The following is a 26,126-nucleotide window of genomic DNA, read 5'->3' as shown; positions in this document are numbered from 1 at the left end:
CATAAATAAACAATAGAAATAGATTCAGAATGGCTACTAAATGTAGATGATGCTGAATGAACGTTGGGTTTTCTCGGGAGAAACTACAGGGTAAAACTCTGGATTAAAGAAATTCAGTGTTTGGCTGCAATCAAGCACATCTCTTGTATCATAAATATTGAAGATGAATGCCTCGCTCAGACTGCTGTTAGCAGAGGTACAGGCAGACACTGCAGAGGGACACTGAGGCAGTGATGATCACTTAATTTAACTCTTCATTAAATAACAAAATAACAGGGCTCTTAACATGTAGACATGTACATTAAAAGACACACAAGTTTAATAAAAACACTTGGATGCATTCACACACTTGCATGCCTGGCAGGAGAACTTTCTTCCTCTATTGTTCCTTCGTCAAACATCACTGTCCTTCATTGCGATCCAAAGCAAAGTGCACAATGGCAACAAAATGTACAGTCCTTCAGTCAGACAGAGTCGGCTCAGAGAGGGACAAACTTGGTGCACTTAGATTCAAATGCAGCTTTCCTCACATCAATGCAGGTTACATGAAATGTTCTTGTAGTGAATACACTGTAGCGGCTGCTGTGTAACCAAAAGTTGTCTGAAATTGGGGAAAAGTCATGGGCTCTATTGTCCAACTACCAAATAACACCAACACTTTCTCTATTGTAGCCGTTGGTCAACTTCCTGCAAGGATTCAAAAGTACTGGATTGTTCGAAGTAAGAAATACAAGCTTTCTTTCTTTGTTCGAACAGACCAGACATTTATTTTGAAATCCACGAGAGGCAGTGAACCAAGAGCTCAGTTGATAGATGAAAGCCTACGGGATGGTACAGCAGGGGGGAGGCGGAGGGGAGGGCTGCTGTTGGGAGCAATTTGACCCTTCTGGTGGCCTGGGGAGAGGTAGGGTGGGGTGGGGCTCCGTCTCTCAGCCCTCCATCCCAAAGTCATCTGTGAACTTTTTGACCTTGAGCAGATCTTCAGTGTTGACTGTGGGACGGGTGGTGGACAGAGACCGCAGCATGTCCGACTGCAGAGGAGGGAGAGATACGAGTCATTTTTGTTTTAACATTGGGTGTAATGTTGGGTTTTTATATTCAGTTTCTGAGCTAACCACCTGCCTGATTTCCACAGTTTGAATTCTGTTACTGTGGATCACGTTATAATATGGCAAGCAAACACAAAGTGTTTCACAGACAAAGAAAATGAAATAGAATCAAATAATTAAAAGATAAAACAACAGATTATACAATTAGGTATTAAGCTAAAGGATGAACAGTCCCATTAAAAAGGCTATTTTCTTGCCTAGTTGTTACTATGTGGAAGAATGGAGGTCTGAAATGAAGAGCTTACAGCACTGTTTTAGGAACAGATGGTCATTTCTGAGTAGTAGTCTCACCATGCAGACTATGGGCTCCAGTAGCTTATCACTAGGCACATCCATCCAGGTCATCTCTATGGCTGCAGGGTCGCCAGGGGAACAAGGGGTCAAGAGATCATCCACCATCACCTGGTTGTTGCTTCGGGATGGCCCGCGAACCTGAAGGAGTAAGAACAAGAGTAATAAAGGGAGAATGATGAACTGGCCTGACCTGGGCTTCTTTTTTTTCCCTCTTGTGTGTCTAATGGTGTCACCTTTTTGAAGTGCGTGGCGGACTGGACCTTCCTAACAGGCTGCATGAGAGCATCACGGACAATGATGCTGATGTCGGCGCCAGAGTAGCCGTCTGTTTTGCGGGCGAGCTGCCGCAGGTCGGCCTCGCTCAGGCTGTGCGGCGTGTTGCCCAGATGGAGACGAAACATCTGAGCCCGAGCTTGCTCCTCCGGGAGAGGGATGTAGATACGCTTCTCAAATCTGACACACGACAAGATCCAATCAGTTATTTGAACAACCCCCCCCCCAAACATAAAGTAAAACAAACTCATGGCAAGACGAACACATTTAACGGTGGCGTACTGAAGTGAGCTCTGACCTTCTACGGATGGCAGCGTCTAACACCCAGGGGATGTTGGTGGCTCCCAGCACCAAGATACCATCATTGTTGTTTCCCACACCTACAAAACCAGAGAGCTTCAGTCTACGTGTATGTATCTGAGCACTTCCTGCTTCCCTCAGTGTCCAGGCAGGGTTTTGGATTTGCACATTTAAGACGACTGATTGTTGTCATTCGGCTCACCCTGCATCTGGACCAGGAACTCTGTCTTGATGCGACGGGCGGCCTCGCTCTCGTTCTCGTTCCTGGAGCCGCACAGCGAGTCCACCTCATCGATGAAGATGATTGACGGTTTGTGCTGGCGAGCCAGGTCAAATAAGTTCTTCACCAACCTGGGAGACACAGGGGGAGACGGGGAAAATGAGACAGAGAGCGACACAAAGAGCGGGGACATGGGGATGTGCAGTATATTATTTTTCATGACAATTGTTGGAACACAGTTATTGACCTGCTTTTGTTATCTAATTGTTTTTTTATGTGCCTATATGTTTTGTGCTGTAGCACAATTGCCACTCAGAGGATATTAAAGTCTAAGCGCGAGGACACATTACTGATTAAGATAGATGATAGCTACTACTGTAGTTTTTCCTTGTTGGCAAGTGCTGAGAGAAGGGACTGAGGGCAGACACTGATGTGACGTTTCTGCTCTTGGACAGGTTGGTATTTGTAAAATATTTTGGGTAGGCTATGTAGCTATTGCATTTACTCTACCTAAATAATGGATTATTGTCTTGGAACTGTGAAAATGTCTCTGTACTGTTGGAGCTATTTCTGAACATGAGCCTGGGGCGAGGAAGAGACGTACTTCTCACTCTCTCCGAGCCATTTGGACATGAGGTCTGAGGAGGAGACAGAGAAGAAGGTGGAGTTATTGGCCTCAGTGGCCACGGCCTTAGCCAGGTACGACTTCCCTGTCCCCGGAGGGCCGAACAGCAGGATGCCTCTCCACGGAGTTCGCTTGCCTGAGAACACAAGAGACCAGAGGTGATGCTGATCATATGATGTCATACTAACTAAAACAGGCATGGGAGTCAACATGATAACATTCACTGCTGTACCAGCTAACAGCCAAACAACGAGGATGGAAATCTTTTCCTAAAAGAGGAGCAGCGCAACATCCATTACAGAGGTAATGCCAAAATGATAGTAATTTCAAAACATCTAAAGTGACTTTTCATCTAAGCAGTGATACTGAACTAGGGCTGGAGAATGTTTGGTGTTTTTGCTTAATAAATTATGATAACTAAATTGTGCTGCTAATAGATCAATTAATTGTTTCATCTTTACATTTACTTATCACATTATTATATTATTGACAATGTACTAACTTCATGTTCGCTTCAAGCACGTCTAAAAATGTGTAATATAATTAGTGGCTGTAAACAGAGTTATCGATGGAAGATCCCACAGTACCTGTAAAGAGGTGAGGGAATTTGATGGGCAGGATGACAGCTTCTTTAAGAGCTTCCTTAGCGCCCTCCAGTCCAGCCACGTCGTTCCACCTGACATTAGGCTTCTCCATTATAATGGCACCTGGACACACAGGCAGAGCATGAATAAGAGTGACAACGCCACCCTTAAAATGAAGACGGATGAAATACTTTAAAAGGTGATTGAACATCTGCAGTCCTGGCACAAATAAGACCTCAAAACTGAACCCAAAGAGGACCACTACTAAGAAAAAGTTACATTGATCAAAATGTCTCATTAGAATCACCCCAGGTGAAGATATTCCTCTTTGGAAGCAGTGTTATTCAATTATGCTCAGACCATGCTGATCTAATATCACATAAACATCATATCAACTGGCTTAATTCCCCTGGGAGGACTTATTGCACCCCTGCACATTTACAGACCCATAAGTTGCTCCTGCAGTTTCTTCTTCTCTGGATTTTCCCCCTCGCTGTCGCTATCACTCCTAGACCAGACACAAACACACAGAGAGGTTGACACTAGTACAGTAAAGCCCACAGACTTGTTGCTTTCTGAGAGGGAAGAAGACGGACAGCATACTTGTCATTGCTCTGTGCCTCCTTGACAGGCTTCTTGCCCTGTTTGTCTTTATTTTTCAGATAGTCCTTAAGTTTCTCCGCTCGGTCCAGGTACTGCATACACTTTGCTCGTATACTCTCCTTTGCCTTGTCACTGTGGGCCTCATCTGAAGGATAGATGAAATTCCAGACAGAAATGTGAATGAAAGCCACCAATGTCTGTACCAACAGAAGGGTAGTTCAACTACCTGTCAGAGTGCAGTACTCACATTTGATGGCATGTAGGAAATACTCCACAGCATGCTGATACAGGCGCAAGGCCTCCTCATAATTCTTTGCCTTGTCTTCCTCTGTGGCTTTAGTCACAAGATCAATCGCTTTCTGCAACAGATGCAGAGGAATGTAATCAGAACACAGAGGCAGAAGACGGATTGGGGGTGAAGGCACAGAAATAGAGGCAGGGAATGTTAGTCATCATCATATCAGTCGGCTCATGTCAACACTGGAGCTTCAACCATAACAAAGCACAAGTTATAACCCCAACATGCTATACAATATGACCCCATCACATTCTCTGACTTTACAACATGCACTGTGCTATTTGTATGGCAATGACTAAACTAACGTGTTCCATAACGTAAACCTTTGTTTTCTCATATTGTTAACTGTCTGCACGGCCACAGCCCAGCAACCGAGAGACATTCTCCAGCAGCGGTTTAACGTCAGTTAGCAATTCACACATTCATAACCCACACTACAATTGGTTAATATTATTGTTCTTATATTATGCAGTTAGCTAACTTAGTACAGCAAATCATGTTATTTTCAAGACAATTAAGTTACGGAAGCACTGTTCGCAGGCTCGGCTTACTAAACTGGCTTGCTAACAATGTTAGCGGCTTTAGCGTCAGCTGTTCTGCTAGCCAGTTAGCTTGCATTTCAGCTGCTGTCTAATCGGCCAAGTTATGTCCACTTGCAGCAAGCTAGCGTTAGCCAGCTAATAGTAAGTTAGCCTACCTGTAATGTTGACGTTGTCATTTCATCTCACTCTTCTGCTCTCCGCCCAGATTTCTGTCCTCTGACCGTATCCAAAGGTGGATATGTGAAGAAATGAACTCGTTACCAGCCCTGTGTTGTGAGGGGACAGATTGCTCTTGACATGACAAGAGAGTGGTTAATACGTTCGCTAGCAAATATGACAGCTCTGCCTAGCCCCAACAAAAACCACAGCAACAACACTGCGTTTCCCGACAAGCTTGATGACACGAAGATAACTTCCGGTTCAAACTTTCAAAATATAACAGCGAATGACAAGCATTGTGCAGTAAAACTGACAGAATACACACGATTCGGCAATCTAATCAAGAATATGGTATGGATAAGATCTTTGCTAAATTATATATTTTATAAAATATTTTCCCGTCGTATGCCTCAAACTTACAGCTGGATGAATGGTAACAACAATGGCAGCGCTTCCAGGGACTGCTGACGCGCCACCTAGCGGTCATATTGGTGGCAGAACTACACACATATTTGGAAAAACACACATAGGCCCATAAAAAGTCTATACACATTTTAACAGCGCACCCCAACGGGAAAAAACAACAGTCAATGCATAAAATAATAAAGAAGATCTCGTACAGCCACAATCTTCACAAAAACCACACATCAATTTATGTAATTTGTAACAGTTTTATTGGTAGGTATTTACATTTGAGATTACTACATTGCTATTATACATTGTTTACCATATCTTGGAAGTCTAAAATACTTTGCATATGACAGGTTGTTGCAGCAGCACTTTATACTCTTGTGACAGTTCAGTGATTGTGTTGGACGCAAGCTGCCACAGATATTACCTTTGGTTCAAAAACCCCTTCTTTGAAGCATTGCTTTGCATAGACAGGATAGCCACAATTTCAGAACATAAAGAGAAAGGATTTGAAAAACAATAATCTGGAAGAAGAGAGGAGGTGTACATTCACAGGTTTACAGGGGTTTGATAGGTTAGTGCATCAAGCTCAAAGAGGGACGGCCTGCAGCTTGTTGAAGGTTTACTAACTTCAGACAATCAGATCTGTTCAGTGGGTTAGAGAACACAAAATGAAAAGTGTGGTGAAACAGTAGGATGATGGCGTGCAACACTTTACTATTGCTTTAAATGTTGCAGAAGCCAGCCTTTATGTCAGGCCAAATATAACTCAAACCTCCCACATACACAATGTTTTAAGGGAAGCAAAGTCTGCTTCTCCTTTAACACAGCCACTCATTAACTATACATGAAAAAGAGCTATACAGCCAGAGGAATATATGGTTACACATTTTCAGGTTTATAAAAAAGCCAAATCATCACAAAGACGACAGAATTTAAAACAGAAAAGAGGCCATTCTGACTGCGCTCCCTGTCTGAGGACAGAAGGGTTACCTTGTGTTCCTATGTTGCATGGTCAGTGGACACAATGCTGCATTGTTTGAGACCCAAAAGAACACAGAGACTCTACTGAAGGGTCACTTTAGCAACATGTACCATGGACCAAATAAAGGTTATGAAAATGTGTCAATTACAGTCACGTTGAACTCATTAAAGAGTCAAGTCTCAATACAGGCACTGGACTGAGCAGACGAACCGAAGGGAAGACTGTAATTGGTTTAGCGAACTTCAACTCGCCTCGATTTTAGTGCCAAAAATTTACCAAATTTAGGGGTACTGGCCTGTGTGAAATAAATAAATAAACAATTGGTTGTTTGGATGTTACTGATTGACAGCAACCATAAGGTCTGCAATGGGATTTTAGTTCCAAAAAGGTTTCTTAAGCACTTGAAAGTTCATTCTTGAGCTTGTTTGACGAATAACCTTAACTCTCGGACTTTTCACTAGCTTTTGCACAGAGCTTGCAACTGCATCTCAGTTGTCATCATGTGACCTCACTCACACTACATTGTTAGAACAGTGAGGACTGAATGGATACCGGAAACAGACTGCAGATGTCTCTAAAGTTGGTTAAGAGTGGATTCGACGGTTGCAGCACAGAAACAGAGCAACACCTTTAGACATGTTTCATGATGAATAATATGTTAACATGTCGCATTCAGAATAGTTCTTTATCCTGCTATTAGCATTTGATTGAATATTTATTTTTGTTTTTTTCTGATGTACCTCATGTACCATGCAACAACATTTCTTTACTGAAGTTTATTTTTCTTTTGTTCGATTACAGCCAATTCCCTCTTATCTCATCCCTTTTAATATATTCTAAATATATTGTGTTGTTGTATATTTCACATGTTATTTGCAACTGGAGATATGAATGTGTTGACACAAATAAAATGGGCTTTTAAGATTAAAATTAAGTTCTAACAGAACAACATACTGTATCACAGAGTTAGGAATGTTTGTAAAAAAACGGAACAGTACGCCAGATGTAAGATGAATTCTTGTCTCTGATTGGCTGTGTCTGCTCTGTACATATATGTGATCAAACATGTGATCACATGAGAGCTGAACTTAAAGGTTACTCCTACACTTCACCGTAAGTAGGAGAAAATCTCTCAATAAATGAGTCTTACTCAGCAGATAACATTTTCAATCCCCAGTCGGCTCATTAGTGCGGAAGCCCTAAGCCGCCATCGATTCATATTTTTACTTTACTCCGTTTTCCCGTGATAACGAGATAATTATTTCATGATCTTGAGATAACGAATGTTGTTTGCTCGTGATAACGGGATAATTTTCTCGTGATCTCGAGATAACGAACCGTAGCTCATATTAGGGGTCGGCAGGTGCGTTTCTTTACAACAATTTTCGATGCGCACACTCCAGCACGTGATTAATTGTGAGCTTGTGAATCAGTCATCTTTATAACAACTTTGATGAAGAGGAATATGAAAAGGCTAATCAGTGACACTAAAACCACCTTGAAATTACCATTAAGAAACATTCCTGCCAACCCCCGTGTTAAACTACTGTTTTGTTATCTCTTTATCACGAGAAAATTTTCTTTTTATCACGAGAAAACAACAGTCGTTATCTCGAGATCACAAGATAATTATCCCGTTATCACAGGAAAACGGAGTAAAATAAAATTTTCTTTTTTCCCCGGGTCTTGACAAAACTCATTCACAGCATCAACTGGAAATGGGTTATAGGTCATCGACCGGGAGTCAGTGGACGGCCGGAGAAAGGAGACCAGCAGAAACCAACTTCAAACAGAGAAGGGGTGACCAACTCTCCCAAAATACAAACACCTATTATCATGTGAGTTAAGTTCCATGCTTAACGTGATCACAGCTGAGTTACCTCTATGACAACTGAGCATGAGATGCGTCTGAAAGCTTCAAAAGAAAGCTAGTAAGTGGACCTTGAGTAAATATTATTTTCTCAAACTTTCATAATCTTTCTGACACTAAAATGTGAGAAAAAGACTGTAATAAGCTAAAAATCGGATGTGTTCAGTAACTTCTCTACTGCAGGGGTTCACAGCAGGTGAGATGCCTTTGACCGCCACAGTTCAGATTATTAAAATACATTGTTACCTAGTCTTTAGCCAGAGAAGTGATGCTGTAGGAATGGTAACAAGAGATGAGTAATCTCAAGCAAAGTGGAATGCGATGATTTTGAGATGGAGACAATGTGGTAGTGTAGGTCAAGAAGGGGAGGTGACACACGGCCATGTCATATATCATCATCTGATGCAGAGTTCAATGTCAGGAAGTCATGCTATCATATACACTGACGTTAAAAACAAACAACATAAAAACAAAGTAACATGATTTACACTATAAGAGTAATACTATTGCTTGCGCATGTGGAAAGCTTAAAATTCTCTTATTGTGTGAAATAAAAAAGGAAACATTACAAAGAGTGTCTTTGACTACAAGTAAAAAGGCACAGTTGGCAATCCTGATTACAACAGTAGTTTGGGATAACGTGCTAAAAGGTGAGACAGCAGGCACACTATCAAGCCAACAGAAGCGTGCAGTATAGAGACACACACACACACACACACACACACCAACACAGAGAGCTTTCTTCATTCACGCAATCTCTGCTCTATTAACTGCATTCTGACTCTAAAACAGCTTCTCTCACTCACATCGAAACAAAGACAAACAAATACGTTAAAAAGATACACTGGAAGGCTGTCATGGAATGATAGGCATAGAGTTAAAAGAGAGAACATTTACCAATTGTCTAAAAAAATCCTTCCTTTCAGTAACCCTTTGCTTGAAGTGCACTGGTAATGGAATCTCACAAGCACATCACAGCATCTTAGCTTGCGTTTTTAGTTTGTTCTTTCATCATAATGGAATTAAATACATTATCACATGGAATGTTATGAGATTGTTAATAGCTATTTTTTGCATTTTGTAACTGCCTCCTAACACTTCATGACTTCAAGCAAAGTGCCACGTTTTTTACCTGACTTTGCAATAGAAATGATTGCAAGAGGCCGAGGAGAAGTTGGAAGACAAGGCACATTTCTGAGACAATCAACAATACAACTCATGGGTTAAATCTTCCTTGCAGCGCCGCCCCAGGCCTAACTTCGGTTGTGAATGGAGAAACTGAAAAAACAAAAATCAAATGATAATGTAAAAATAAAAATCAACCCTAAGGTATCAGCCTTTTGGGAGGGTCTTCCCACTCCTCGGCGTACCTGGGCCCGCCCTCTCGTCCACGCTGCTGTTGTTGGTTGTTTCACGTCAGCAGGCCCATACGAGTGAGCTTGGCTGACAGGAAAGAGTGGAGGACAAACACCACCGGCTTTGGACCTGAGTGGAGGTCAAATACCTGGAGGATGGACGGAGAGAGGGAGTGAGGTAGGAAAGGGTAAAGGAAACAAACAGCAAGGAAGATGTGACGGGAAAAAAACACAAGGATATAAATAAGGGTAAAACTTAAATGACATAAGCTGCAATCAAGCTTAGGAAATCATGTAATAACTGAGACATACCTCCTCCAAAACTATGAGCTGATTGATAAATAAAATTATATATTCAATTAATAATTTAAGCTACTCATCAAGCTAAAAAAAACATTTCCTGGTTCCAATTTGAGGACATCGCCTCAGGCTTAAAGAGAATGACTTTGTGTCACATACCAAACTAATCCAATGGCTCCCTGGAAGGGGTATAAAATGGTGAAAAGTGATGTGACAGCCTTTGACAAATTACAGTTTTACCAGTCTTTCCCCTGCGTTGTCTTAACTTACCATTTCTCCTTCTGGGCCCCCAAAGTCAAGATAAAGGTTGCGTATTCCATCGTCGGCAGACATTTTGAGTTTCTCATAGGGGTATCTGTAGAGCACGGCGCCCCCGGCTGGATCTACTGGCTCCCTCGTCACAGTGAAGCCCTTCTCATAGTGCAGGGTCAGACGAACATCCTGTCTGTTCAACGTGCAACCTGGAAGAGGGAACGACAGACAAAAGAGCTGAAGAATAGCAGGTGTATGGGTGAGTGGAGGGTGAGCAATGTCCCAGTGGGTGAGTGCAAGTCCGAGTAATGTACTGCTTGTATACACGTTGGTAAAAGACAAACTTTATTAACACAAGCCCCAACAGTGACACTTTCTGTCTCCTATTTAATAACTTACACCGACAAAGTTAACCTAGAGCATCTGGAGTGGGATGTTCCAAGACAAATGTTATCTTTTATATAAAAGTCTTGCCTGGTGCTGTTTTAACAGTGAGGTCATTTGATACGAAAGCATTTTCATGTATATTACTGTAACTGGACTGGCTTGAACGTTCCTGCACAACTGTGCGTTTGTGCAGCAGCAGGACAGGGAAGGGGGGGGAGCTTTCCAATGCTGCTCCGACAGCCAACTATTGTTCTGCACAGAGTGAAAACATTCCCCTCTGCTGACTCCCACTTCTGCTTTTCCGACACAGAGCTGCTCTTTCTGGGCTGCAGCAGCCAGTTGCTGTCAGGAGCTTCCTGTCACAGCCATCTATTGGCATTTAAAGGCCTATCTTAGCGTTATATAGTGTTTAGTTTGTAAACAAATCTGCTTTCTAACTAACTTCCACTTGACATTCACTTGTTAGCATAATGATTTCATGCACAAAGGTCAACCCACATCCTCTGGTTAAAGGTGTGCTTACTCACTCTACTACGCCGCTGCTAACCTGTATATACTGACACAAGCCGCATACACAGTGTATAAAACAAGCACATACATCCATACACGGTGGAGGTTGTTAGTCTGCGGTGTTGTACTTTATATAGTGTTTCCTGTGGACAAAAATAAACATCAACAACACCTGAGATTATCTTAAATCTATATCAAGAAGGATTATCAGATTTAACTCAACAATAGATATCTTTTTAAACATCAGTGCATGAATTCCCCATAGCATTTTGGCTCACGTCTGATCCTGTTAAAATTACAGGTTAGATGTCATTAGTGGTGCAGGAAGTATTAAGATTCTTTACTTAAACTTGCAATTATGGATTTTTTTGCAACTTGGAGGCAGGGGGAAAAGGCTGTAAACACGACATCACTTTCTAAGTTGACAGCCCGAACCAGCAGACAGTTCCCTATTTACACATTCAGCAGGTACAAAGCAAGATCAGCATTCATTTGTTTCCAATATTGACTCTCCTTTTAGCTCTGTTATGACCTCCACCAACTCCTGAGGGAAATATCTGGCTCTTCAGCTGCTACACACTCCACTATTTGTCTGTCTGCTGTTTGGTGCTGGGCAGGTATTGAACAGTGGGAGCTTTTTCACTGAAAACAGCTGCCCGCTGCTGCAGGAAATGATGCTTATAAGAGTGGTGAGACTGAACCAAAATGGCAATGTTGTGAGCCAGAAAACCAAAACTGTGAACTGAAAGATGCTAAAAACCTCAGTAGAGCTAAGGCGAACTGCAGAGATGGTGATAATGCTCTGTGGGTTCATCACAAAGAGCAACGCTCGGCCGTCACTGTTCTCAGAATCAGCTGTCGTCATTATGCTCACTCACAGATTTATTAAACAAAAATCGTAGACTCCACGGGAAGAAATTAGCATCGTTTTAATTTACTGATTCACTGACTTTAAAATCTCATAGCCACACTCAGCTCATACCACACTGGGAGCCTTGATCAATGATTACACATCCCCTTAATAAGTTCACAACATTTAAACAGGGGGGATTTGTGTGATTGGAGATCCCTCTTCAACAAATGCCAATCCATAGCAAGTGTTTATGTCTGTCTTAAAAAACAGATTCAGTTTTATCAAACTGTAATAATCCTTTGTCTTAGAGACTACAAAGTCTGTTTTACTATTGTAACTATTGCTGTCAGATAAATGCAGTGGAGTAAAACGTACTATGTATTTTTCTAAAATGTAGTGGAGTAGAAGCATAAACTAGTATAAAATCAAAATACTCTGATACAATTGTGAGGTACTTGTACAGTAGGAGGCAGGTTTCAACACCTGTTAGAAAACGTTGTACATAAAGGTATAAAAGAACAGCCATGCAAACATTTCTGAACATACATGTTTGTCTAGATGCATTTTAAGAAGACCAGTCTCCACAGGGAATTTTGGTGCCGACTTCAAACTCTTACTCCAGACAAATGACATATTGCACACCCACACTCACCAATGGAGACTTCTTTGATGAGCTCGGCGGCAGCGTGTGCCCCCTGCACAAGGGCTCGCGTCCACGAAGACAGATCCCAATGGGTCTCCACTCGGAAGACGTGGGACTCGATGCCCCGCCCTGTGCCCGTCCGTGTGGCGAACACCAGGTCCGAACCCTGAGCTGGAGAACCCCGGGCGTTGCCAGAATGAACCAGTCTGGAGGGAGAGATAAATAAATACAGATCCATTTAACATTTTAAAAGGCAACTCACATTGATAATCTGCACTGAAGACTCCCAGTTGAAATTGCGTTGCTCCTCTTAAGCTCCCTGGGGCTGCACGATAAGGTAAAAATCACATTGCAATTATTTTGACAGATATTACGATTTGAGGAACTTTCTGCTAGTCAGAAGACCATTGTACAATCTACAATTCTGGCTGCGCTTGATTACAGCGATACTGAGCGGTATATATGCATGCTTGTCCCTCCACCTTAAAGCCTCTTGACTCCGTGTATCACAGTACACTACGCTTCATCACAGGTGAAACTCACCATTGCATCCTATAAGAAAAGGTGGGATGGTCCTCCTTAACAAACAGAAGGGAGTGGCATTGTATGTTGTTTATTTTATAAGGCTCTACTGCAAAAACTACCCAGGTACCCCTGCTCTCTGGTTACATTTAAATACAGTACTTACAAAATCAAGTCAAAGGATGTTTTAAGATTAGTTGTACCTCTTGTTCACACTGGTTGTGCTTAATTTACTTGTAAGGTTGTACTATGTATTTGCAATAAACTACCTGTAAATACTTTTTCTTAATTAATCTGTGAATGTGTATGGAAATGTATAATGTATATCTGTGAATTATCTGTGGGTCTGTCTGTGCTTAAACTGTATATGTGCACAGGGCACAAAAAATACATCCTGATCTCAATGAGATCATCTGTTTAAATAAAGAATAAAAACATTTAAATAAACTGTTAATTCAAGTTGGCAAGAGATCCTGGTCTCCAAAGTGTAAGACCTACAACACTGACTATGTAATTTCCTGAATAGGATGAAGTAGTTATTGGCATTTGTGTTGTGAAACTTCTCTCTGAACAGGTTTCACTCATTCAGTGGGAGTAACAGTAAGCTTCTAGGGACTTACCATAAATTACAGATTGTTGAACATACACTATGTTGCCAAAATGTTTTGGGTCACCTGCCTTTACATGCACATGAAGGTTAATGACACCCCATTCTTAATCCGTAGGGTTTAATATGGAGTTGGCCCAACTTTTGCAGCTATAACAGCTTCGACTCTTCCTGGAAGGCTGTCCACAAAGTTTAGGAGTGTGTTCATGGGAATTTTTGACAATTCTTCTAGAAGCTCATTTGTGAGGTCAGGCACAGATGTTGGATGAGAAGGCCTGGCTCGCAGTCTCAGCTCTAATTCATACCAAAGGTGTTCTATCGGGTTGCAGTCAAGTCCTCCACACCAAACTCGCTCATCCATGTCTTTATGGACCTTCCTTTGTGCACTGATGCGCAGTCATGTTGGAACAGGAAGGGGACATCCCCAAACTGTTTCCCCAAAGTTGGGAGCATGAAATTGTCCAAAATGTCTTGGTATGCTGAAGCATTAACAGTTCCTTTCACTGGAACTAAGGGGCCAAGCCCGACCCCTGAAAAATAACCCCACACCATAATCCCCCCTCCATCAAACTAACACTTGGCACAATGCAGTCAGGCAAGTACCGTTCTCCTGGAAGCGCCAAACCCAGACTCGTCCATCAGACTACCAGACAGAAGCGTGATTCGTCACTCCAGAGAACACGTCTCCACTGTTCTAGTGTCCAGTGGCGGCGTGCTTTACACCGCTGCATCCGACGCTTTGCATTGCACTTGGTGACGTAAGGCTTGGATGCAGCTGCTCGGCCATGGAAACCCATTCCATGAAGCTCTCGACGCACTGTTCTTGAGCTTCTGTTGTTCCCAATCACTTCCACTTTGTTATAATACCACAAACAGTTGACCGTGGAATATTTTGGTAGTGAGGAAATTTCATGAATGGACTTGGCAACCTATCACTGTACCACGCTTGAATTCACTGAGCTCCATTAAGTGACCAAATCGTTCACAAATGTTAGTAGAAGCAGTCTGCATGCCTAGGTGTTTGATTTTATACACCTGTGGCCATGGAAGTGATTGAAATGTATATTAACTAAATATAAAACATCTGTACCATGATGCAAGAAATGATAAACACATTTCACATATTGTGATGACAGGGAACTCTTGTGAGCAAAAAGCAAAGTCTGTAAAGGAGTAACTTTTGATCTGTTTTCATAATGTGGCCATTTCTTGAAGCGAACCATTCAGGCAAGATTGAAACATTCTGGCAGCGTGCGGCTGAATCCCCCTGCGGTCTGTTAACTTACCTTGTGGCTAGCAGTGGGTGTGTGAGCAGAGGCATGGCCCAGGACTCTCTGCTCCACGGCACTGATTCAAACAGCAGGATGTCCTTCTCTGTCAGTGCCATGACCACTGGCTTGTACTGCTGCCGTCCACCCTCCAGCTGGACCTTAAGAAGAAAGTCAGGAGGAGATGTGAGGACAATTGTTTATTATAGTAACTTCATTTACAGTTATTCTAGCAAATCAACCGACCACTAGTCACCTTGCATTAAAGCGCCTTTTTCTTTCTCTAGTTTAACAGAGTACAGGTATAGTGATGTAGTTTGACAGAGTACAGGTATAGTGATGTAGTTTGACAGAGTACAGGTATAGTGATGTAGTTTAACAGAGTACAGGTATAGTGATGTAGTTTGACAGAGTACAGGTATAGTGATGTAGTTTGACAGAGTACAGGTATGTAGTTTGACAGAGTACAGGTATAGTGATGTAGTTTGACAGAGTACAGGTATAGTGATGTATAGTGATGTAGTTTGACAGAGTACAGGTATAGTGATGTAGTTTGACAGAGTACAGGTATAGTGATGTAGTTTGACAGAGTACAGGTATAGTGATGTAGTTTAACAGAGTACAGGTATAGTGATGTAGTTTGACAGAGTACAGGTATAGTGATGTAGTTTGACAGAGTACAGGTATAGTGATGTAGTTTGACAAAGTACAGGTATAGTGATGTAGTTTGACAGAGTACAGGTATAGTGATGTAGTTTGACAGAGTACAGGTATAGTGATGTAGTTTGACAGAGTACAGGTATAGTGATGTAGTTTAACAGAGTACAGGTATAGTGATGTAGTTTGACAGAGTACAGGTATAGTGATGTAGTTTAACAGAGTACAGGTATAGTGATGTAGTTTGACAGAGTACAGGTATAGTGATGTAGTTTAACAGAGTACAGGTATAGTGATGTAGTTTGACAGAGTACAGGTATAGTGATGTAGTTTAACAGAGTACAGGTATAGTGATGTAGTTTAACAGAGTACAGGTATAGTGATGTAGTTTGACAGAGTACAGGTATAGTGATGTAGTTTAACAGAGTACAGGTATAGTGATGTAGTTTGACAGAGTACAGGTATAGTGATGTAGTTTAACAGAGTACAGGTATAGTGATGTAGTTTAACAGAGTACAGGTATAGTGATGTAGTTTAACAGAGTACAGGTATAGTGATGTAGTTTGACAGAGTACAGGTATAGTGATGTAGTTTAACAGAGTACAGGTATAGTGATGTAGTTTGACAGAGTACAGGTATAGTGATGTAGTTTAACAGAGTACAGGTATAGTGATGTAGTTTGACAGAGTACAGGTATAGTGATGTAGTTTGACAGAGTACAGGTATGTAGTTTGACAGAGTACAGGTATAGTGATGTAGTTTGACAGAGTACAGGTATAGTGATGTAGTTTGACAGAGTACAGGTATAGTGATGTAGTTTGACAGAGTACAGGTATAGTGATGTAGTTTGACAGAGTACAGGTATAGTGATGTAGTTTGACAGAGTACAGGTATGTAGTTTGACAGAGTACAGGTATAGTGATGTAGTTTGACAGAGTACAGGTATAGTGATGTAGTTTGACAGAGTACAGGTATAGTGATGTAGTTTGACAGAGTACAGGTATAGTGATGTAGTTTGACAGAGTACAGGTATGTAGTTTGACAGAGTACAGGTATAGTGATGTAGTTTGACAGAGTACAGCTGCAGAGGAGTTAAGTAGCTCACTCTGACAGTCTGACCTGAATTTGTGACAGCGTCGTGGTAAAAATAGAGCGGTGTGTGTTTGTCTGAGTCTCAGTTGAGTGACTGGAGTGTTTGCGAGAGCAACTGCGGTGAGTAGGTGGCCACTACAGGAAATAGTGCAACACAGCAGAAACCTCCATTGGTGTTTCCTGTTTGAGCCGGTCAAGATAAACAGACATTCATACATTCGACATGACCTTAAATTAACACTTCATCAAAGTGGAAAGATGGGATTCAGTCTTGTTCCTGGGTGTGAACTGAGACTAGCCATGGTTCACCTTTCAAAGCACGTGTTTAAATTTAGGACGAAAGCTATTTCAAGAAAGCACTTCCTGTGTGCTGCTGCAATTAGAGCAGACATGGCAGTGTATATGTTTGAGGTCTGGGTATGAGCAGTGACATAAGAGTAATGAAATAGGTACTATAGCACACTGAGCTGAAAAAAATCACAGATACCATTTCGTTTCAAAAGCATTATTTATTATATTTATCTAACCTGAAAATGCACTGAGTTCTCATACTACCACCAAGTGCTGATGAAAAAAACTTTACAATGCGATTATCTTGGCCAAATGTTCCACTTTCTTAAAACTGAATTGTGAACACTGAACACTTTAGTTCCACAATTCAAGGATATCAACAAAAAATATCTTTATAAATATAAATATGAAACACTAAAACAAAATATAGATACACTGGAATCTTCTACAAACCCCATTTTCAGAAATGTTGGGATATTTTCCAAATTGCAAACAAAACAAATATCTAGGATTTGTAAATTTACGTGAACGTTTATTTAACTGACAGAAGCACAAATAATAGATTTTCAGTAGTTTTATTGACCAGCGTAACTGTATTTTTTAAAATATAAACAAAGGTAGAATTACATGCCTGTAACGCTCAACAGAGGGACAGAGGCATGTTTCCCTTTGTTACATCACCTTTCCTTTGAATAACTATGTAGTTATTTTCTGTAGGCCTATTATTATTAATATGTTTTAAGATTCTCAATTGGTGTTATTCTTGACTTTTCTTGACAGAACTCCCGTTCTGTTGTGCTGTAAAGAATCTTACAGTAAACGATTAACAATAAGCCCTAAGAAACTGAAAAGGTTTATCACCTGTATAAGATAGAACGCAGCTGGTAAAACTAAACAAAGCCAAAAATACCTGTTCAGCCAACCAGCCAATGTGTTTGAGATGGGGGTGTGTGGAGGCAGAGGATGAGGCCCCCAGGTAAGCACTGATGTGAGCCAGGGTCTGTGGCAGCAGGGCAGCAATGTTGGTGTGGATGGCAGTGAACCAGGAGTTGGCAGAAGGGCCATCTTTGCAGCGCAGCACCACAGTGTGCTGGCCATCTGGGGAATGGAGCTCCAACAGCCTGAATGAGACAAAGGACATAAAAGAACTAAAGGGGACTATTAAATACAGAATTTGACATATAAACAGGCTATGAGACTTTTTAAGACTGATTTGAATATGCCATATTTTCGCCTTCATTGTTTTGAAACATTATCTATGTCCTTGACCAATGAAAGAAAATTACGGCATATTCAAATTTACATGATAACATGACAAGTTTAAGGATTATTTAGGGGCCTAAAAACAGGACAGAACATGCCAAATCTTATTTTCAGAAGTTCCTCAGAAAACTTAATTTTCTTGAATAGTGTCACTGCTTTTGTTTTATACGTATACCGTGCTTTAGGTATGATGTTTCCATAGAGACAGTAAGCACAGTTAGCCTATGCCATATTTTTTTCATGTTATAATTATTATTTGTTTACATTTTGATGAATCTATGCCATGAAAAGTCTTGCTCTTGCTGCATTAGCTTCTAGCAAGTTGATTCCAGGAGTATGTGAGATGTGTCAGACGTCACTGTGTTCTTATTAGACTGTTTCGATTCTGAGAAGACGCTGTGGGCTGCAGTGTTTTGTGTGAACTGCTTCAAATGCCATTTGTCATGAACTAGTACTGACAGTCAGTACTTCACATAGGTTTTTAAAGACAACCCAAGGAGTTCAATAGTCTGTGTTCAAGCTGCAGATGTGCCAATCTAAACTCTGCTAAATTATTAACATACTAACAAACAGTTTGTAAAATGGTGACAGCATATGGAAATTATAAACAAACTACAGTGACAAAGAGGAACAAGTTAAAACTAACCAGGAAAGGAAGCACAGACAGATGCACAGTATAATGGCTACTGCTACTGCTACTGCTACTGGGCAATTACTAGGCAATTTAGTATGAACCACCTGTTGCAGCAATGTTTGAAGTGGTGACTTGATTTAAAGTTAATCTTCTTTTTTTCACAGTGTGTGTTATTTTGTCACTCATGTATCTCACTGGCTATTTTTCATAATCCTTGATCGTTCTCTCTTTTGGATCTATTTATTATCCACAAAGAACATTTTGTCATGATCATTATCTCTTACAGAGAAAACATTCCAACCTAATGAACATACGCTGAATACAGGAGAAAACCACACGCACACACCCAGCGGTAAAACACACACACACCCAACCACACCTAAACTCCCACATACTCAGCTATTTCTCTCCAACATACACACAAACATAGATGAGTCTCATACCTGTTCTCCAGATCTGGCATAGTGAGGTTCCTGCTGATGAAGCACATCTTCAGGCTTATGACCTTTCTGTCTTTTAAGGAGGGAGAGCTGCTGTGTTGGGGGACCCGGAGTCCTCGCTGCCGCTGTAGCTGGGCGACTGTGGGCGGACGCCATCCCACGGCAGGTCGGCCACCAGGGACGGCTTCTTGAAGAGCGGGGAAACCTCGCGGATGTACTTCACTGTGGAGGAAGACAGAAGAGGTTATTAGCGGTGTGCATCCGTTACTAGGCCAATACTAGGTGGCACTCAGGTTGGCTAATGTAGTTATACGATTACAGTGTCGACGGTTTAAGTGCTATTTTTGAGGCTTTTTACCTTCCATTAAACAGAATTTCAGGGGTATTTGTGTATTTGTTTTTGGCATGTAGTGAAAGTAAAGACCCTCCATGTTGGCATATATATTACATTTGATGTTGCAGCTTCCAAATAAAAGCAGCAATAAATAACTTCTGATTATTTTGTTGTTTGCCACTTGGAGGGAGCAGAAAAGTTAAAAATTCAACATTAACATATTAATCGCCTTGCAAACCCGATCCTCGCCAGAGTTACTGTTAAATGCTCCACACCATTTACCAGCATGCTGCTAACTTGGTCTGTCTGCTGCTTGGTGCTGGGCATGTAGCACAGAGTGGCTTTACCTTTACATCGCTCAAGCTTAGCAGCTTATCTATTCATCTTTTTCAGCTTCTTTGCAGTGCGGTCTGTAAACCAAAACAATGTGCTGAAGATACTAAAACTGTAAAGATGAGTGATAACCCTCTGTGGGTCCAATACTTTGAGTGACTCCCTTCAAATTACACAAGTAATTCGATCTATTAATATAAAAATATCTAATATAATAATATGCCAAACATACTCTGGACCCAGATTATCAAATGTGGAGATTTGTTGCTTTTCTTCGTTTATATCTTATTAAGTGATTATCTTTTGAGTTTGGACTGTTGCTTTAACAAAACAATCAATGTTAAGATGTCACCTAAAACTCTGGGAAATGCTGACTGCTTGCTAAGGAAAACAATCCTTAGTTGCATCTCTAAATTGCCAAATATTCAACCAAATCAGTTTTTTTATTTAAATTTTTCAAAGCTGGAAAAGAGTGAGAGTGACAGTAGAGCAGGTTACTAATAAGCACTAATACCTGAATCACTTATGGCTCCAATGACTCCTTAAAAGGTAAAATGTGTAAGAATTGAGACTCTTCTTCACCTGTCGAATGCACACTCCAAAAAAATAAGTGGCAGCATATCATATATCAGTTCATAACTGCTGCAAACTGCAATTAGCTGTCCTATTAGCTAACTGAGTCCAGAAAGAGCACCAGAACCGGAGCCGTCGATCTAGTTCAGTGGCGCTCCACTGATCACGGCCAGACCAGCTGAGACTGACGGAGGCCAGTTTGATGACAGTACTGAGGTCATTTACAGCGGCTCCGACCATGACTCTGACTCTGGAGTCTACGAAGCAGAGGAGTGAGAGGGAGGTTGGGCATCAGAGAGGCAGCGACAGTGTGTAGAGCCAGAATATTTTCACATCTAACTCTGTGAATTTAAGGACCAAACCAGAGCTGGTGATTGTTGGAAAAGGGGGGCCTGAGCTATACTTTCAGACTATCGCCTCTTGAGGTACAAAGCGGTATTACGAAAAAAGAACAGGCTGAGGCTATCTGGTTAGCATGCCAACTTCAGTAGATACTATATCTCTGCAACACAATATATGGAATTGTTACTTTTTCCACATTCTGTTGATATGGTAACTAATTTTTGTAAGATTTTAAACAAAACTTCTGTCCGTCTTACACATTGCACCTTTAAATTGTACCATCAAATTATCTATCCATTTCCAATTCCATGCTATGTGCATCTATCTTTCTGTAAATTGTTTTTGGAACTCCATGTAAGTACACAGAGTAATCAAAAACCAAAGGCAAATTCCTTGTATGTGTACACACACTTGGCCAGTAAAGCTGATTCTGATGTCTTCACAGAGAGAAACAACAAGGGCGAAAAATCATTTCCTTAAGTTTCCCCTAAGTACAACAATCCACCTCTTAACTAGCCAAATTAAGTAAAATCTGTTACAAACACGTAGGATACACACATACTCCTTCTTATCATAACAGAATAAACACCGTTGGCTGTAGTTTGTTAGGGCAAACCATAGCCTGAGCCAAAGCAAGACAGCTGTTGAATATCTACAAATAGTGTGTTGATAGTTTGACCATCTGTGGGATTCCACCCAATAACACCCAGTCACTCAGGATATATGGTGCGGCCAGCCATAAACCAGGCCATAAGGAAACACTCTGGGATGTTTTCTGAAAAGATGTCAGCATTTAATCTGCTTTTAAATACACTTTGGGGCCCAGTTAGACTTTTCAAACATGGTTGGAGAAAGCTGTGGTTTGAATCTCAAAACAATCAACTTGTAAATCCATGTGGGACAGAAAATAGATTTTCATGTCCTGCGTTTGTCCAGCATAAAGTTTATCATACCTAATTATTCATACAAGTTATTCAAATGGAAAGGACACTCATCATGTTCCAGGCCAAGAAATTGGAACGTAAACAGTTGTTGCTATCTTCCAGCATGTCTTAAAAGGACATCATGGTCCCCTGTGTGAAATCATCTTTGAAAAACAACAGTTGACTCTTTGTGAAGGAATGGCTTTTGCTCCGATGTGATGGATTCACTTTCCAAATTTGGTCCTGCGGCCTAGTACACCTCCCGCCCCCACTGGCATACATTCACGTGCCCTTGCTTGCACTCTTTTATACTGCCTTGTATATGCCCATTTTATCTCCTCAGTGTTTTCTCAAATGCACGCGGTCTCTATTTGAGTGCACAATAAATGTGAGAAATGAAAGACACAAAAACTCAGTGTCTGGGTATGTGTGTGTGTTGGACCGTTCGGTCGGTCTGCTCTGTATGAAACCTGAGACAAGACTCTCAGGAGGTGAGGTCATTCTTGAATATAGACTGAGATATTAGGTTTGTGAAGGTGTGTGTGTGTACTTGAGAGTTAGAGAAATATCAGATGAAGTCTACAGCAATGTGCTGGTGTATGACTAAAATTAGTTTATGACTGAGTCACACTTGCAGAGAAAGCTGCATAGTGCATGAGTCTCTGCATGCTTGTGTGTACATTATGCTATGTATGACTCAAGAGTGAAGGGCGGGGCTGGTAGTAATGCTGAGGCAACGAGCCAAGAAATGGAGCCTCATTTCACCAGCCCTCCTAACCTCACCAACCATACCATCAAGGTCTGGGATCATTTCTGCAAACGTAAGTGGTTTGGAGTAAGTGAGTGAGTGTGAGAGCATTCCTGAATGTCCATGTTTATGTCTGAGGGTCATATGGAAGAGGATGTCTCTACTGCAAAGCCCTACTTTCAGCCTAATAATCAGATTTGACACAGAGATGCTCAGCTGAGATATTTTCCGTATGCAGATCCAGGGCTCTCTCTGTGGTTGTACATGTTTTTATCTTCAAATACTAGATAAACAGTTCACTGAGGATCACTGTACTGTGGATAGAAGCATTCAAGTCATCTGTTAGCAATTCCACAGTTATTAGTAGTTATTATACTGCTAATAACATAGCCAATAATAATAATAATATTAATACTTTCATGAGCAGACTATATAAAAATGGGCTGTACATAGAGAATAAAGAAATAATCAATGATAGCAAATGTCAAAGTTGGAATTGCCCAAAATGTTGCAACTATTTAATTCCCCAAACCAACACTGCTACACAATAACATATTTCTTGGCTTTTAGTTTTAGACTGACGTTGTGGAATTTAGATGATGCTCTGATGTAAACGTTGTGATGACATGGCTTTAAGTATGAACTATTTTACAAATGTTCCAGGAAAACAGATTCTTGTTGAGACCAAGTTTAACACAATGGGCACACATACAACTGAGATGTTAGGGAGACAGTTAGGCATGCCTGAACCCAGGTAAAAAAGCTGAGAAAGACTTTAAGTTCAGTGTCATTGACATAGCAGAAAAGTCATAGAAAGTGATAATACAGAAAGAATCTAGTGTACAGAGGAAAAAGTAAAGCACCCAGAGTGGAGCCATGAGGCACAACAGTGCAGTAAAATGTCCTCTGCACGTAGCCGGATTAGGTAAAAAATGGCAGCAAAAGGTGGGTAGAACCAGTGTCTCCCACACATAGACTTAACTTATTAACATATTTGGACCGTTTAGCATTTTGCAGAGAAACACAGAGAGAGATTACGTTACAAGATGCGGACATGGTGGATATTTTACGATAAGGGATCTAGTAAAGCGACAGTGAACACACCAGTGCAGATGTCATGTTTCATTTTCATGGGCTATGTAATAAGCCATATTCCACCTGAGTCACACCTGCCGCTGGAGGTGGAAAAAAGCTAAAAACTAATCATGTTACCCTAAAATTGCAAGAGGAAAGTGCCACATAATATTGGTATTTATTAACACCAAACACACTCACATTCTGCTGGAAATTTTGAGATATGACAAAACGCACATGCTACTTTATCTTCAGCCACATTGAAAATACAAAAGGACGTTATTGTTAACAGAACAAGCATTTAAATCGGCGGAACAGGAAAAGAGGATATGAGAATAATTCATTTCCCAAAACTGGCAGGGGGTTTCACAGTTATGGTTGTTCTCTGTATAATTATAATGATAGCTATCAGCAGGTTGCTATCATTATAAGTTTAAGCACTGACTGAAGTATTTTAGTTTTCAGATATCCTAAATATTAATCTTGTCACTGGATTTGAAGATCATACTGGTCTGCTACCTATGACCTCCAGCTAATATCAACAGTAGTTACTAAAGCTGGTAGTAACAATGTGACACCATGCTAATCATATTCTTTTACAAACCCGTCCAAAGGAGTGATTATGCAATGGTAATGTTAACTGAGGGTTATTTTGTAATGTGTGTAGTAAAAATCAAAAGCCTTTTCTACTAGCATTCAACTTCTAGTGAGGATTGAGCATTGTGTCATTGCACTGTCAGATTGTTTGGGAATGTTTTTGGGCTGCTCACTTGACAAGCAGAGAAGGCTGCTTCCTGATAGAGGGTTGGCTAGTGTTTTTTGTTTTTTTTTAACAACAGACAGAATGCCGTCATACTGGTAGCACTACACTTGAGACAGTTAACAGAGATCTAACTAGCATTTTTTGATATATTTAGTATTTGTAAGTGAGTAAGACATAACCAAAGGGCCAAAACTCCACAGTAAATTCTCTGTATATCTGATATCTGATATATCAAAAAATTAGGATAAGACAGAGAAGAATGGATGACAAAGGAGAAGTAACCTGAAAACATGTTATGACAAATCATACTCTCCATTTCTGTTGTTCTATGATTTTTTTAATTCATATAATTAGGTTCTTGTCATATCTTTCAGATTTCATTGTCAGATGACACAACCATTTCTTGAATCTAGGTTGTGAAAAACCTCTGCTGCAGTGAAGCTAATGAATGATGTTGTGCAACTTGTTGGCAGTGTGGACCTCTGTACATCTGCTTCTATTCTTTTTCTTTGTTAGGTCTAAATGAAAGGGGCTGGGAGGAGTTGCAATCTTTGATGTAGCCACAGAAATCAAATCCACCGCCATGGGATGAAGCCTCTTTCTACAGCAGAGATGTTACAAACACAACGGCCAGCTTTTTCTTTCGTGATGTTTCTTCCTGCTATATTGTTACCTTAGATACCTCAGCTTTTGGTTTTCAACAGTTTTTGATACTCAGTGCTACAGACACATTTTGGCCAGTAGCAAAAAAAGTATTGAGGTTTGATAGACCAGTATTCATTTGATCAAATCAAGTTTTATTTTTGCAGGATGTATAAAATGTTTAAATTGTGAAAATACAACTTCTAGTTCACAATAAGGTTACTTTTAGTCAGATTAGCCACATTAGCTGTCTTGAGTGTGGGGACCGTTCACACACGGACTCCAGATAGTTAGCTGGCTCTGACTGTATGTTGTATACATAACAGTATCAGGAGGTATTTTGATTGAAGAGTGTCGACTGAACAGTACGCTGATTCTACTTAGTTCTGTCCGTCTCTACCTGCTAGATAATGCTAGCTAAACAACTTTCTGCAGATATCCGGCTTATTTCAATCAACACAAACAGAGCAGATGAATTAGTGCGCAGACTTCTGCTCTGTCTGTGCTGAAACTGATCAGTAAACTGGATGTCTGTCCATAGTCAATGGCTGTGTGGAATAATCTGTGCATAACCATGTCAGCCTTGCGGGTTGTGCGGGTCTTTTATTATTCTTGCTCCACTCTTCTCCTGCATGCAAATTATGTTTAAATCCTGAATTGTACAGGAAAAAAGACAAAAAGCTGAAAATTGTGAATCAACCCCAAGCTTGAATAAAACATTTTAGGATTGAGATGTAATTTTTTGGCCATGTCGCCCAGCCCTATGGGCTTATATGAAATACCAGCAGATCTTCATAGAATGTTTACAGTGGCATTACGACTTTTCTTTGTTTTCCATGTTTCAGATTTTCCCGGTTATGTCCTTCATAGTCTTTCTAAGATAAAATGCTTTCCCCCCCTGTCTATATATCCCTCCTTTGGCACAGTTAAATGAACTCATTATTTCTGTCAGACCTGTCACTCAGCTCCACTTCTGCTTCTAATTAGTCCTGTACACAGAGGACTACCAGCTCATCGTGTGTGTGTGTGCTCACACATTTTGCCTCT

At 40.8% G+C, this 26,126-nt stretch overlaps 2 protein-coding genes across 2 annotated transcripts in view; both read right to left on the bottom strand.

The window, feature by feature from the left end:
• Nucleotides 1-232: 232 nt before the first annotated feature.
• Nucleotides 233-5,234, bottom strand: vps4a (vacuolar protein sorting 4 homolog A). The gene is made up of 11 exons (XM_038705383.1): nt 5,004-5,234; nt 4,256-4,367; nt 4,009-4,153; nt 3,852-3,913; nt 3,409-3,528; nt 2,801-2,957; nt 2,179-2,327; nt 1,975-2,056; nt 1,637-1,856; nt 1,401-1,541; nt 233-1,031 (listed from the first exon to the last, which is right to left on the bottom strand). The coding sequence occupies exons 1-11, from the start codon at nt 5,022-5,024 to the stop codon at nt 930-932; spliced, it is 1,311 nt and encodes a 436-aa protein (XP_038561311.1). The 5' UTR covers nt 5,025-5,234; the 3' UTR covers nt 233-929.
• Nucleotides 5,235-5,662: 428 nt separating this feature from the next.
• Nucleotides 5,663-26,126, bottom strand: part of sntb2 (syntrophin, beta 2) — a 33,544-nt gene continuing 13,080 nt past the window's right edge. The window contains 7 exon segments of the mRNA XM_038705080.1: nt 5,663-9,777; nt 10,199-10,389; nt 12,583-12,779; nt 14,989-15,131; nt 17,921-18,131; nt 19,351-19,447; nt 19,450-19,569. Of these exon segments, the coding sequence (XP_038561008.1) occupies nt 9,685-9,777; nt 10,199-10,389; nt 12,583-12,779; nt 14,989-15,131; nt 17,921-18,131; nt 19,351-19,447; nt 19,450-19,569 (1,052 nt within the window). The 3' untranslated portion in view covers nt 5,663-9,684.

The sequence above is a fragment of the Micropterus salmoides genome, unplaced genomic scaffold, assembly GCF_014851395.1.
Source record: "Micropterus salmoides isolate LMB-PRFRI ecotype aquatic unplaced genomic scaffold, ASM1485139v1 Ms_hic_scaffold_8, whole genome shotgun sequence".
Classification (NCBI taxonomy): domain Eukaryota; kingdom Metazoa; phylum Chordata; class Actinopteri; order Centrarchiformes; family Centrarchidae; genus Micropterus; species Micropterus salmoides.
This window is presented reverse-complemented; position numbering and strand designations above follow the sequence as displayed.